We start from the raw sequence: 15101 nt of genomic DNA, 5'->3' as shown, positions 1-15101 counted from the left end.
ACTGTGAACTAATTAAGACGAGTAAATGAAACTCGGCGTAACCATAGAGTCGCATTACCTGCCCAATTTCAGTTATTCTTTTCCGATATGCCTGCGTTAGATGGAGATCTACAGAGCATTCGCGAGAAACTGGAGACATTCTGTTTTCGTGTCTACGCGACGCGTATAGACGGACGGACGTCGACCACCACCCGCAGGATAGCTATGTACAGCTTCGCTGTAAAACATCGTACGATGTACGATTATGAGACCTACGGCATTCGGTCATAGCTGCTCTTCCGAAAGAATTTTGTGTGCAAACGAACAACAAATAATGATAATTCAGTGGGCAATTCACTACTGACTGATAAAAAAGAAAATCAAGGTGTCTTAGGACGACGAGCTACGGCACAAGATAGTCAGGTGAAGGCTATTCATGCTTATATGGCGTGTCTGAAAGCGGCAGAACCCGTTGAGCATTACTGTTCTTGTATGACATCATGGCGTATATATATATATATAGCAAAACCTGTGCAGATACCCGGACGAGATGCAGGAAAGGGGAATGGTATACAGACGTTATAACCGAACATTTACTCGTTTTAAGAAGGTTGTTAACACTAGCATTAAGCAAGTCAGCTGTTTAGGCGCAGGAAATGCAAACGTGTGTGACCAACACAGCCTAGAACGAGAAAAAAGGGTATAACTGAGGGGCCCGATTTTTATTAATCGTATCCTGAGAAGCCAACAAACTAAGACACCAAGGAAACCAAAGAGGGAATTACTTGTGCTTAGTGATTGAATTAAAGAAATGATAAATTAATGGCAATGAAAGTGTATAAAAAAACTACTTGCCGCAGCTGGGGAAAAGAGAGAGAGAAAAAAAGAACAACACATGCGCGAGCGTATTTGAACACAAGAGAAACATGTTTAAACGTGTGTGCATATTGTCGGTAATCTCCGAGCGCACATCGTTTACTTTGCGCTTCTATCATGTCCACTCTCTGTGCCCCATTCAAACGTTTGTGCTGTTTCTTTTTTTTCAACGTTGTCGACAAACCAACTCGCCCAGCTTCCCTTCTTGCGTTCCCAACGTGTTCAAGCCGCGGTTGCGCCCATCCGCCTCCGGTTCTCGCAGAGTACTACGACGTGCTGCTCTTCCCGGTTCAGAACCAGCTGGTGGCAGTCGTCGTGGGATGCGCTCTTGGCGCGGCCACCATGAGCGTGCTGAAGATGATGACCTACGGCGACGACTCGGTCGTCGTGGTGGTGATGGGCGGCACCTACCTCACTTTCTTCCTGCTCGAGTCGGTCAACAGCTCGGGCGTCACCGGCGTCATCGCGTACACCATGGTGGTCTCGTCGGATCGACTCATCTCCTGTTCGGAGCTTGAAGGCACGCTCGGGTCGTGAGTGTCTGTTACGTGTTTGCTCGCGCATTAAAACAACAAAAGTCGCAGTTTTTTTCCGAAAAGCAAAGCGTCGATTGCGATTGCAAATTATTAGACAGCTATAGGAAGTAAGGCTAGTAGTTCTATGTGGCGCGTAAACCGCTCTAAGCATTCGCTTACTAACTAAACTAACAAACGCGCTGTCACGCGCGCACAGGCAAACACGAACATATCTCAAACGATGACTTTGGGTGTGAGAACGCTAGCGTGAAGGAATAGCGGTAGCAGCACCGAGCGAATCGTGCTGCCTCTCGTTTCAGTGCAAACAAGACGCGTGTGAACACAGCGCACACGAAGCCATCCGGTATTTCGGGTCGCGTAGGCTTCGAACCCATCGCAGATTGTCTCCAGGATAGGGCGAGGGAGCTGGAGCAGAGATGTAAGCCGCGGTTTGATTGAAAAAAAAAAGACATTGAAAATTTCAGAAAAAAGTTATTTTTCTTTTTTCAACCAGGATAAATGTGGAAAAAAAAGAGAAAGAGAAACAGCGCTTCCCCACAGAATTATTTTGCGACAATGTGACTCCTTTCGACATATCTAAAAGTTTGGTCAAAAGAAAGAGTTTGGTAGTCTGCGAAGCACCTGGATATATCCGCGTGGTGGCCGTTGAGCCCCCTCGCCTGTCGCGTACTGCAGATTCCCCCTTCTTCTTCTGCATGTGAGAGATACTGGTCCGAGTTTGGAATTGCGCACACCAAGGTACGCAACAGGCTCGCAGGGGATCGACTGCAAGAACGTGTGTACGCGCACTCAAACCTAAATATCTGGAAGGCTTCGTCCACTGCACAACGAAGTGTTGACGCGTCAAGCGGAAATGAATCGGGCACAGATTGATACATATGTCCGTCTTGAAGCCTTGATGTGAAATTATAGTGCCTTGAGGTGAAATAGTGCTTAGATGTTCTACCTGGAAGCACTGCTTGGACTTTTGTGATGCAAGAATGTAACAAATATATCCTTTTCAGTGTTAGATAAATGTATCGGGTTTGTCGTAGCCCCGTGCGCAATCGGCTTTTTCCCCCAGTTTTTCGCAATTTCAGAAAAACAAAACATGAAAGAAACTAGTCGTTTCCACGTCCCTCAAAATTTCACGAAACATTTTATTCCTAAGAAGGAGTAGACTAGGAGATGCGCACTAACCTGCCCTCTCTATCCCCCTTGCGTGCCTGAGACGACCGCCCACCCTCCCGCCTTCCTCCCTTCCGCGCGCGAGAAGGCGCCGTCACATTGAGCCGCCATCATTCTTGGTTCACCCTCGCAGCCTTTCCCTCGCACCCTACAGCATACGGCGCGTGGCCGCGATATTATCGCACTTGTACTTTATACGGAACCTCACGGCGACGCCGACGCCGCCGCCGACGGAAATTCGCCTCGAGTGTGCATATAAATTGCTATCTCAATAATAAGCGGGACAGCGTTGTCATACGCCACCCTTTTTGCCAGTATTCCTATTCGCTAGACTATCAGCGCATCAAGCTAACTTTCGGCGCAGGACACGACCCCATATTCGAAATTTCACGAGCATTGGTCAACTTATTAGCCGGTAAGACGTCATCACTTACGTCGCGTTGAGGACGCCATGTTGCAGAGCGAACGCGGTGATCATTTCGATCTGCTTACTTCCCGTTAGTAGTACAGCAAAAACTATATGAATAGGACAACCAAGTGGGGCCGGCCCGTGACGTCACGGGAATACTGCTTGTAACTAAATTGACGTCATATTTACTGCGCTTCGGGAGTAGTGCGGCATTTTGGAATGGCCCGCAAGCACCTGTGATTATTTTGGAATGTGCGGTGATGCGTGCACAACTAGCGGGACAAACTTCATCTGCGAGCTTAAATTCTGCGACCGACGACTGTGCTCGTTTCATTTCGAATGTTGCTCGTTCTTCTCGGCACAAGTTCACTGAATTAAGAGTTAGATTCGTATCCGGAAACTTTGGCAGTGTTATGGTCTTACCGTCACTACAAACCGAAACTAATGCTGTTTTTTTTTTTCGATGGAAGTTGTTCAAGTCATAGTAGAGGCGTGCTGTCTAGAAGGGATACTTATAGCTATAATGTCACTGTTGCGCGCTACATTCTATAAGCATTGCAGCTTTCCCAAAGGTACATATTTTCATTCTTATATATAGGTAAACCGTAGCTACTACTTATTCTAACCGTAAATAACGATAATAGCTGCGTGGACCTGAATTCTATGGTAAATGCTTCGCTAACTTGGTTATTTAAGTATGTCCGGGCAGTGTACCACCTTCAGCCGCATGCACGTATTGTTATGCATTCCGTAACAAGACGCGTGGCGCCACAGTTGTTGTCCGTCCTAGGAAAAAATTGTCTGATTTAAGTCATTAGCCTGACCCATTTAGGCGTCGTATTAGACTTTCAGGGCCAATTACCCAATATTTATGGCACATTTCTATTATTTGTCTAAATTACGGAATTAGCTTTAAAAGTACGAAAAAGTGCGCTTTGATGAATGTTTCTGTGGTTTGGAGTGTAGGCAAACGACAGGACGATGCTTCACTGGAGCGACAATTCGGCACGGGAGTGGTGAGCTTGCTTGACTTATTCAGCCCACGCATGTACTTACGTGTGGGCTGCGCTGTCAATGCAAAACACACGAGTGCCGAGTACGCGCAAACTCTTTCCTCTTGTATATGTCGCACGTTCGCATCGACTTTACAACAGACAGCTTGCGGCTTGCAGCACTTACACATTTTTATGCGCCTCTATGATTTTAAAACATTGATATAGCTTCAGTCAGCAGTTTCAGCTACAGCTACAGCGAAGCCATTGCCGTACATTTGTGCTTTCTCGTTAACATTTAGTAAAGCAATGAACGGGGCTAGCTGGTGGACATTCATGATTATATTGCGCTTAGTGATACATGGCGAACCTGCGTCCGCATCCTGTCCTTTACGTTCGTGAGTGTATTACTAAGCGCAATATAATCATAAATTCTCTTTAACATTAGACTGCACAGTCTTCATGTGCTGGCTATTTGATAAATATTGTGCCAGTATCGCGTTCACTCTCGCTCCCCGACCTTTTTATTTAGCGGTACATTTTTGTAGAGCTCAGTGTGGTACTCCAGTTTGTAGCGATGTTTCGCTGCCAGATTTCGTCTCAACGTCCGCAGGACTGAAGCCTATATCCGAGCGATGACCCACGGGTGACCCCGCTGCGCCATTGTGCAGGTGCTGGTCGGTGATGTTGGACTGGACCGGAACGCTGTCCACCTTCATCTGCGCCTCGTTCACGGCCTACATGCTTGTCTACTACCTACGCACGTACAACTGGCAGGACATAATGCTTTGCTACATCGCCAAGATGAGCATGCGGTCAGTGCCCGCTTCAGCAACCCACATTTTTTCCACGTGCCTTATATTGCAGTCATGCGAATGTTGGCTGCGGCAGAAGGCAATGAACATGTTACCAAAAAAATGAAGAATGTACAATTGCTCTATGGGATGTTGGAGAAGTGCACTCTCATTTTCTGAAAGTTCTGAGCGTAGCAATTTAACTTTTCGCCGTTACTGTAGTTGGTGACAACGTAAAAAAGCTCAGTGAGAACACCACTGCCAAATTCAAAGATAGTATGTAAAGATGCGCCGGTCAATCACACGAATCACCAATCACTTGCAGTGAAATCTTAGGCTGTTGCCGAATGTAGGTGGTATGGGTCGTAATCTCTCAGCGCACAAGAATTCGCAATAAGCGTTTTTCTTCTTTCTGCTTTGTGAGATGCGACAAGGTGAAGGGCTTCGAAGTCATAGAGGCGGGTTCATTGATCGTGCTATACATGCTGCCGCGCAGCTCAAGCCAAAGTCCTAGGGAACACGCATCAAAATAATCTGCCGTGCGATGTCGTCCTACAGTTTCGCGCACCTTTCGCGCATTTGTAACGCAGGTGCCTCGCGGTGTTGATGATATACCCGTTCATCGGCCACTTCGGCTACCGCATCACGGCCAAGCAGGCGATCGTGCTGGCCGGCATGGGCCTCAAGGGCACCTACATCGTCTCCCTCGCCACGCTCTACCACATCACGTACCAGGACATCCACGACGAAGACCTAACTAAGGTCAGGACTCCGTTGGTGGTCACATCTTAGACGCACGGCTGCGATATATAGTCGCAGGAAAAAATCTCTGGGTGTTCGGCCTATATATGAAATGCGAGATTTTCCCCCGATTGGTATAATTGTATTGCAAGAAGGCACTTCCATCGGGATTGCCTAAATCCTTTGGGTTCATGTTCATTTTGACGGCCCGAACGCTTCATTTACGACCTCCCCGGTTTTGCGAAGATCGAAACGATAGCGTATCCGCGCAACTTGGTTTAACGACGCGGCATCACAAAAGATGGAATTGACAACACGAACGCTGCGTTTATACTACACTTCCCGCCGCCTGCGTAGCATGCTTCAGCGCCTGCTATAAACTATAATGAATCATTATGAACTTGCTCCCAGTTTTCTATAAGATATATCAAACTGTTCACCTTCGCGGCTTGCTTCGGCACTTATAGAGCTTCTGTTTTAAAAGACCTCACTGTCTAGTGGTTAACGTTTTCAAACCGTTCCCTGGTAGCGACGTCAAAAACGACCATCCTTTCCGTTTGCAGTCGTTCATGTACGTCACCTCGGACATGGTCCTCACGCAGTTCATAAACGCCTCCCTCGTTCCGTTCCTGCTCAAGATGCTCGGTAAGCTAACGCAGTGCACCCACCAAGACGCGGAGTCGACTTCCACCTTGTCTTCATAGTGCCATGACTCGCTTTGCTTCGAGCGACAGCGCATCACGAGCATACGCTCCCGGTGCGTTCACAGGCATCCTCGACGTGTCCGAGGTGGAGTGGAACACGATGAAGGACGCCGTGGCGTACCTGCAGGAAGCGGTGGACGTGGCGGTGCATATGAGCCGCCACAACCCGTACTTCCTGGCCGCCGACAAGACCTGGGTCCTGCGCAACACTCGCTTCCGGAACCCGCTCGACGTCGTGCCGCGATACAAGGCAAGGCTCCCACCGGTCTGGCTTTGCCACCTCTTGACGCGTACTACTTAACTACATCCCGGCCGCGACGTGTAGAGAACGTTGTGGGAAGCGCGCTTCTGACCAGGTTCAAGCGCTGCGGTAATTGCTTTTGGGACCCTCGCCACCATGGACGTAAGGCCGAACCAAGATGTTATGGACTCGCGCACTTTTCCTCCGGCCCGGACCGCAGGCCACAACTCGGTCCGCGTGCAGCGTCTGTCAAAGAGGATGAAGTTGGCTCCCGGCCGCGCAGCGCGTGCGAAAAAAAAAAATGAGAGCGAGAGAGAGAGAGAGAGAGAGAGAGAGAAATACCCTCGTCGAATGCAAAGTACGAGGAAATAAACAATGCGTGGCCTCGATAACCTTGCAGGAACATGCGTTATAAACAAAAAAAAAGAGAAAGAAAAGGCCGCGATGATTTGCGTGTCACTGTTTTACTATTAAACACGGATCAACAACGCTCAATCGTGCTATGCGTTTTATTCATACAACATCCTCCTTTCCCTCTGGTTTTTTTTTTTCGGCAGAGGAAGGAGAAGGCCCTCTGGCGCAGCTCCCGCAGGAGACACCACGCCGAGATTCTCGCGGTAGAGAACGTCCTCCGCATCGAATCGGTGAGTGTAGTGTTGCACCAGTGCAGGCATCGTGCACGCGTCTGTTTAGTGCGCACCACGTGCACGAAGTGCAAAGTGCATTGCATCTAGTTCGTTGCCACCCCAGTTATAGACACGATTCTGGTACTAATGCCCCCTTCAGAAGGTCGTGTTAGAGATGTCTAGACCGCTTTCGGGAGCAGCGTGGTCTTCAGCTGGCCTGAAAGCGAGCGAACGCCGTTAGTTCGCCTGGTTCTTTTCGATTCCTAGGTCTATGAAGTCCTTAGATAAAACAAGTATCTGCGGATCAGCATGTCGTGCTTGCTTGTGGCACGCTACTCGTACGTTCTTGAATTTCGCCCCCATCGAAATGCGGTCGTCGTGGCCGGGATGAAAAAAAAACATGAAATTAGTTTCCTTTGCTTTAACAAGGAGCAGTACTGCGTAGTTGTCCAAGCGCAATAGATTAGAACGTTACAAACCCTTCATAAAACTACCGCGCTAGAAAGTAAGACCGGAATAATAATTCAACACACCGTCCCTTGAACGCACGCAGCGTCGCATATATGGCCTGTTAAAACTGTCGAGCGCCTCTGAAAATTAACGCGCCATTCATTTTCCGCAGGTACTTGAAAACGAGACACAGCCGCCTAACCGCTCTACAAATAAATCAGCTGTTGCGGTGCCGTTCCGACCATCTTCTAATGTTGTAGGGCATGGGCGCGGACTCGTTAGCTTGTCTTTTCGGGCCTCCCTGAACGTCCCGACGTTCACCCTAAGCCGCAGCCACAACATATCGTTAAAGCTTGCGTATGCTTTTCTGATCGATGTCGACGATTGACATTTTGCTTACCGATGCCGCTTCCAGACGAACACTTCGGCTCCAACAAAGTGCGCGATACAAACCTTTCATTGGCACCGTCACATGTTTGCCGATCGAGAGCTCAAACCCCCACTAGTTTTTAGACATGGGTCTGTCGGAAAGGAATGAAAGACTGATTCCATCCTTCGCCGCTCCATTGGTGCACTGAGGCACGCAGGATATCCTGTTGCTTTTAAATTGTTTTATTTTCATGGCGTAAGTGCAAGCTGTCAAAACATCAGAAACGCGCCCGCACAAACGGAGCCATACGGAGACACTGCGGATAATCCTTGAAGCATTTTCTTTACTGGCCACGCCGCGGCGCGACCGTTTGTGTACTACTATTAGTAGTAGTACGCAACTACTTGTTGTTCTACAATGAGGTCCCAGAGGGTGGAGTCCTCAGACCAGGGCCCCATTTGCTGCTGGCCCGGTCAATCGGGTATCGCTGGTAGTCCAAGGCCGTGCTGGAAAGAGTGGCTTCCCACTGGGATGGGGAGGCGTTGGGTACTTTAGGAAGGCTGGGTGGTTTGGAGCATTCCCACGTAGAATGGTAGAGGTTGGGTTGTCCTCCACAGAACGGACATTTCTCGGGTCACTGGACAGGGTAGAAAGTGTGGCGGAAAGCAAGGATGGGGGACGTATTAGTTTGGAGCTGGCGCCAAGCGGCTGCATCTGCGCGGTCTAGTTTCACGTGTGGCGCAGAGAATGTTCTACGGGATAATCTGTAGTGTTGTAGCATATGTGTGTATCTAAGTGGTATCTTTTCCGCCTTGTCTGGGTTGGACCGTTTGTGTCCATTGAGAATAGACGTGCCCTAGACGTTTTCTAGACGTCCCTTTCCTTTTACATTTGAACTGCTGCCCGAAGAATTTCGACATCCTAAGCTCTCTGGGCCTTGTAATTTTACGAGGGAGACGCAATGTCGTCAGGACAATGGAACACACATTATACCTGCGTATTCCTTGGGAAAAGGTACATAGCTACAACATTGCGCATCTTCCCACAGGTGAGCTACTGTCGGCAGCACAGGCAAGGAGTGGTCCAAAAGCAGACATTGATGGCCCTGCTTGCAGCGCTTCAGTATCCATACGACAAGAAAATGTGAGTCCTTAACCACGCCAGTCATCTTTTATTCGGCGTGGCTGTCAAGTGCGCACATGTTTTCTCCAACACAAGATAACATGTTTAATATTAGCGGGGTACACCTGGAAAGCAATTTAAGATACGTTAGATTTGAGTAATAATGGCAAAACTTTGTCTTCGCCAGATACCTGGACATCGACATCATCAGCTCACTTGTCGATGTTCCACAATGGATTCTCTGGGTGGTAAGTGACTGCATTAAATCTACGTACATGTGAGTAAAAAAAAATCAGTATGTCACGAAGTCTGTAGTGGGGATTGAGTTATCGCCTATATATCTTAGTGCTCTTTTTCTCAGTGCCTCAACATATATAACAGGAGAACGATAGTATGAAAGCCATCTGCTGGGCTTTATCGCAGGGAATTTTTGGCGTAGCTGGTAAGTCCAGAATAGCCATAGGAAATGAGCTGATCACGTTCGTTCGTTCGCAATCATGCAGCCGTTGTGGAGCATACATGCCGTAGTAGATGCACGATGAGAATGGCTATTAGGAGAGTGTATATATTCCCCCGTTCCCTGACTCGTAACGCTAATGACGTGGAAGGATAAGAATCTTACTTGATCGTTCATTCTTTTTTAACATGCCATGGATATGCTCCGCTCTTCAGTTAACAAAAAAAAAAAAACATGTAACGTTTCTCCGGTGCTGGGTGGGATCGAACATGCGTGATATAAATTCAGACAATCTTGTGTGAATATACACAGACGTGCGCCTCACAGACTTCGTGGCGGCAACGCTAGATGGCGCAAAGTGTCGAGAAAGAAATGCGAGAGAGGAACCCGGCTGCATACGCACCTCACACAAGACGCGTCTCTGCGGTGACAGTGCGGTGTGCCGCTAGATTGTTTCAAGGCTAATCGTACTAACGTCGATGTTCACCGTGAGATGAATTCTGTCTGAATTTTTTTGTGCCTGAAATTTACCCACATATGACATGATGACTGTCTTTGTTAATGCTATGGAGACGTGGCTGGACTAACAGCTGGGACAGTGCGCAGGCGGCTGGAGCATTCAATGACATTTACGTTTATTTTACAACGTTCACATCGTTCTCTAAGGCACATCTCCACATTGTCATTTCGCGATTGATTTTAGGAATGGTCAAGTGCATAGCAGTACCGACCAGTAACTACTACCAACGCTTTCAGTTTCTTTTTATTTGCCGTGAAAGTACAAACAGCAGCATTGGGTAGGCGTCTCAATGAATGAAAATAATGCTTTGTTCCCCGGTTGCGGCTCCTTCTGAGTGGCCAGATTAAGGAGATCTAAAGCACACGCTGCGAGGTAGCGGATCGGTTGCGGTTTAGGGTCGCTATGCCTAACTTTTTTTTTTCCGTACCAACATCCTAAAAACCGTCACGAGCGAAGTCGTCTTTTTGCGCCGTTCTTGCGGCCTCGTATTTTTTATCTTTCGTCCCGTGTTCGCCTCGGAAAATTGCTTTTATACATCCCGGGCGAGAGGACCTGTCAACTATACAGGAAAGAATGCCCGAAAATATGCTATTTGACGACGCTCGCGCATGTACTCGTATACATCTCGTACTCGTACCAGCGTTTTTATCCTAACAACTTTGAAATACTGCGCGCACGTAGACACGTTACGAGTGATAGCGTTCACAAACGGTCATTGAATGCGGGTGGCGCGGCCCTGCGGCGTGCTCTCAGAAGGACCGGCTGGGCGAACCGCTCCACGAGGAGACCGAGCTGGACGACGAGTCGGTCTCGCTGTCCGAGAAGGTGGCCAAGCCGCTCAACGAGCGCCTCATGGACCTGTTCGAGCACGAGTGCTACGAGGTGATCATCACCAACACCACGCTGGCCTTCGTGCTGCTCCTGGTGGGTCTGCTGCGCGCCGCCATCTACAGCAACGAGCGGTACTTCACGATCGTCATGCTCGTGGAGTTTCTGTACCAGACGGCGTTCTTCGTCGAGGTCGCCACCATGGTCAGTACCCCTGCCGCTTCGCTCGCAAAACGTTATACCGTTAACAAGCTTCAAAAGCAAATATAGCTTGCGACCTTTCCTGCGGAAAGAAAGAGCAACTGTTCAATCAAATAAGTATGCTGTCGAAACAAGAACACGTGGATGTGGGCGTTTAGCCATCCAGTTTTTTTCAAGCACAGCACCTCGTAAGCACTGACGTATCTGTCACAAGCGGAACTTTTATGAGCAGGCGCGAAAATTAGCCAGCGAGTGTAAATACAAACATTGTCGCGGCAATAACCGCTATAGAGCAAGTATTGGATGTATGGTTAATACTACCGCCGCTCAGGTTAGGAATCAATTCGCACACAAATTATGTGTATAGTAAGATCAAGAGCTCAAAAAAGCTCCTCTGATTTTACTTGTAGCGCCCGCAACTGCTACGATCATAGGTGGCGCCCACGTCTAGAACAAATCAAGAGCTCAAAAAAGCTCCTCTGATTTTACTTGTAGCGCCCGCAACTGCTACGATCATAGGTGGCGCCCACGTCTAGAACAACGAAGGAAATAAATATGGTAGCGGGGCGTGTCGGTCTTTCTTTCGCGCTAGGCAGTCGTGACGCGGACGTGATACTGAGGAGCGCGAAAGAACGAACAACCGACACACAAGCTGAAGAATTGATCACTGCATCCTACGCCCCGCTAACCTCTATTTATCCTTCGTTGTTCTAAGGTCACTAAATAAAAGTTTTCAAGGTAGCGTCACTCCGCCTTTCCTGCTGGTTTCCTCCTCCCCGAACTAAAGCCATTCAATAAAAAAACGAAAGTAGCGCCATCCTTTGAATATTGCCGCCGTAATTCACGCTTGTTGCTTTCTTTCCACTCCGACAGCAAGAAATAGGAAATCAACCATCGCTTAGCCTCGCATCATGCTGAGGGAAGAAAATTAGGTATGATTTGTTGTTATTGAGATCAGCTCTTTGTTTTGACGCCGTTAGGCCTACACAGATGATGCCGAGGTATAAAAGAGGTTTGAATTTAACCTAGCAGATGACACCACAGCCTTGGCGCTGAGGATGCAATTACGATGCGGAACGCTTTTAAAGCCTAATGGTTCATTCCATTATTATTTTCTACTCCGCCCGTGTACAGCACGCGATGCTGGCAAGGAGCAAATGCCAACTAAACGCCGAGCAGACGACACGGCGTGGGTGAGCATATTAAGAAGGACGTTTATCACTTTTATTGGCTAAGCAAACATGATTGAACTGATGACAAAAAGTGTACTGTAAATAAACGAAGCGCGAGCATTCAAGTAAACGCGGCCTATGGTTACAGCGCCGAAACATTTATTGTTGTGATGCATCATCGACGCCGGCATCGGGCTTCGTGTTCGCACCGACAACCTAGCAGCTTCGGGGCTCCAACGCGGGCCGCGTTTCACTCTAAAAAAAAAAAAAAAATTGAGCGCCCTTCCACTACTGTGAAGAGGGATGCAAGCGAAGCTCGAAATCCACTTCTCTTGGTTGTTGTAACGCCTCTGCTTCACGCTCTCTCCCGGTGAGGTCGGCACGTCGACGACGAGCCCTTTCTCAAGCGGGTTCCGGGTGACGTAGTACATCAAACGCCGCCAGTTCCTCGATCGAACTCGCGATGCGCGGCCGACCCATCGCAGCTCCGATAGTGTTCTGAGGCGAGAAACACTCGTTTCTCTCACGTTACCTAGACGCACGACTCCTATTGGCGAAAAGAATAACGTCAGTAGCGCGGCGGCGCAGCAGGATTCTCCGTACAACGGGTCCATTGCTTGTCTTTTTTTGTATAGCAATCCGTGGACGCGTGCAGTTCTGAGAGCAGCTTTTTTTTAGCGTTACATCGCCGGCGCACGCTAGCGTATACAAGTTTCGCAGGAAAAAGAAGTATTCACAGAAGTGTACTCTGTCTCATAAGCAGCGTTTAGCAGAGCCGAAAGGCTGCTCGGCATGGAGACGCAGGTGCTCGCACATCATCATCATCATCATCATCATCATCATCATGGTTACGCCCCTTGCAGTAAAAAGGCCTCTCCCATACTTCTCCAACTACCCCAGTCATGTACTAATTGTGGCCATGTTGTCCTTGCAAACTTCTTAATCTCATCCGCCCACCTAACTTTCTGCCACCCCCTGCTACGCTTCCCTTCGCTTGGAATCCAGTCCGTAACCTTTAATGACCATCGGTTATCTTCCCTCTTCATTACATGTCCTGCCCATGCCCATTTTCTTTCCTTGATTTGAACTAAGATGTCATTAACTCGCATTTGTTCCCTCACCGAATCTGCTCTTTTCTTATCCCTTAACGTTACACCCATCATTCTTCTTTCCATAGCTCGGTGCGTCGTCCTCAATTTAAGTAGAACCCTTTTCCTAAGCCTCCAGGTTTCTGCCCCGTACGTGAGTACTGGTAAGACACAGCTGTTATACACTTTTCTCTTGAGGGATAATGGCAACCTGCTGTTCATGATCTGAGAATGATTGCCAAACGCACCCCAGCCCATTCTTATTCTTCTGGTTATTTCAGTCTCATGATCCGGATCCACGGTCGCTACCTGCCCTAAGTAGATGTATTCTCTTACCACTTCCAGTGCCTGGCTGCCTATCGTAAACTGCTGTTCTCTTCCGAGACTGTTAAACATTACTTTAGTTTTCTGCAGATTAATTTTTAGACCCACCCTTCTGCTTTGCCTCTCCAGGTCAGTGAGCATGCATTCCAATTGGTCCCCCAAGTTACTAATCAAGGCAATATCATCAGCGAATCGCAAGTTACTAAGGTATTCTCCATTAACTCTTATCCCCAATTCTTCCCAATCCAGGTCTCTGAATACCTCCTGTAAACATGCTGTGAATAGCATTGGAGATATCGTATCTCCCTGTCTGACGCCTTTCTTTATTGGGATTTTGTTGCTTTCTTTGTGGAGGATTATGGTGGCTGTGGAACCCCTATAGATAGCTTCCAGTATCTTTACATATGGCTCATCTACACCCTGATTCCGTAGTGCCTCCATGACTGCTGAGGTTTCGACTGAATCAAATGCTTTTTCGTAATCAATGAAGGCTATATATAAGGGTTGGTTATATTCCGCACATTTCTCTATCACCTGATTGATAGTGTGAATATGGTCTATTGTTGAGTAGCCTTTACGGAATCCTGCCTGGTCCTTTGGTTGACAGAAGTCTAAGGTGTTCCTGATTCTATTTGCGATTACCTTAGTAAATACTTTGTAGGCAACGGACAGTAAGCTGATCGGTCCATAATTTTTCAAGTCTTTGGCGTCCCCCTTCCTATAGATTAGGATTATGTTAGCGTTATTCCAAGATTCCGGTACGCTCGAGGTCATGAGGCATTGCATATACAGGGTGGCCAGTTTTTCTAGAACAATCTGCCCACTATCCTTCAACAAATCTACTGTTACCTGATGCTCTCCAGCTGCATTCCCTCTTTGCCCCTTTGCATAGCTCCCAAGGCTTTCTTTACTTCTTCCGGCGTTACTTGTGGGATTTCAAATTCCTCTAGGCTATTCTCTCTTCCTTTACCTTCATGGGTACCACTGGTACTGTATATATCTTTATAGAACTCCTCAGCCACTTCAACTATCTCATCCATATTATTAATGATATTGCCGGCTTTGTCTCTTAACGCATACATCTGATTCTTGCCTATTCATAGTTTCTTCTTCACTGTTTTAGGCTTCATCCGTTCCTGAGAGCACGTTCAATTCTATCCATATTATACTTCCTTATGTCAGCTGTCTTACGCTTGTTGATTAACTTGGAAACTTTCCAGTTTTCTTCTAGCTGTGCTTGCACAAGGTGAATATAATTCGTACATCAGCTATCACGCCCCATTTGCGTATTGTCACGCAGCGACGGACGATGCGGACGCTACATGGCGTCGGCCGCAGGCGACAAAACGTGGACGAAAACACTTTGATGATGTGTTCGCCTTTCTCGTTGTCCGAGGCGCCAGTAGCTTCCACAGAGCTGGGAGGAGCTTCTCATGCGGATTATTGCTAGCGCATGCGCACTAGTTTGCAATATGTTAAATGTCACCTCTAGCCATTTAGCACA

General features: G+C 47.9%; 1 protein-coding gene across 3 annotated transcripts in view; it reads left to right on the top strand.

Moving 5' to 3' along the window:
- The window catches only part of LOC126530339 (sperm-specific sodium:proton exchanger-like), a 48442-nt gene that overhangs the window by 12246 nt on the left and 21095 nt on the right, over window positions 1-15101 (top strand). For all 3 annotated transcript variants that reach the window (XM_055070273.2, XM_055070274.2, XM_055070272.2), the window contains exons 3-11: window positions 1118-1388; window positions 4631-4774; window positions 5344-5515; window positions 6058-6139; window positions 6264-6448; window positions 6997-7083; window positions 8934-9028; window positions 9195-9255; window positions 10738-11016. In XM_055070273.2, coding sequence (XP_054926248.1) covers window positions 1118-1388; window positions 4631-4774; window positions 5344-5515; window positions 6058-6139; window positions 6264-6448; window positions 6997-7083; window positions 8934-9028; window positions 9195-9255; window positions 10738-11016 — 1376 coding nt within the window. The remainder of the gene's footprint in view (window positions 1-1117; window positions 1389-4630; window positions 4775-5343; window positions 5516-6057; window positions 6140-6263; window positions 6449-6996; window positions 7084-8933; window positions 9029-9194; window positions 9256-10737; window positions 11017-15101) is intronic.

This window comes from Dermacentor andersoni, chromosome 5, assembly GCF_023375885.2.
Source record: "Dermacentor andersoni chromosome 5, qqDerAnde1_hic_scaffold, whole genome shotgun sequence".
NCBI lineage: Eukaryota > Metazoa > Arthropoda > Arachnida > Ixodida > Ixodidae > Dermacentor > Dermacentor andersoni.
This window is presented reverse-complemented; position numbering and strand designations above follow the sequence as displayed.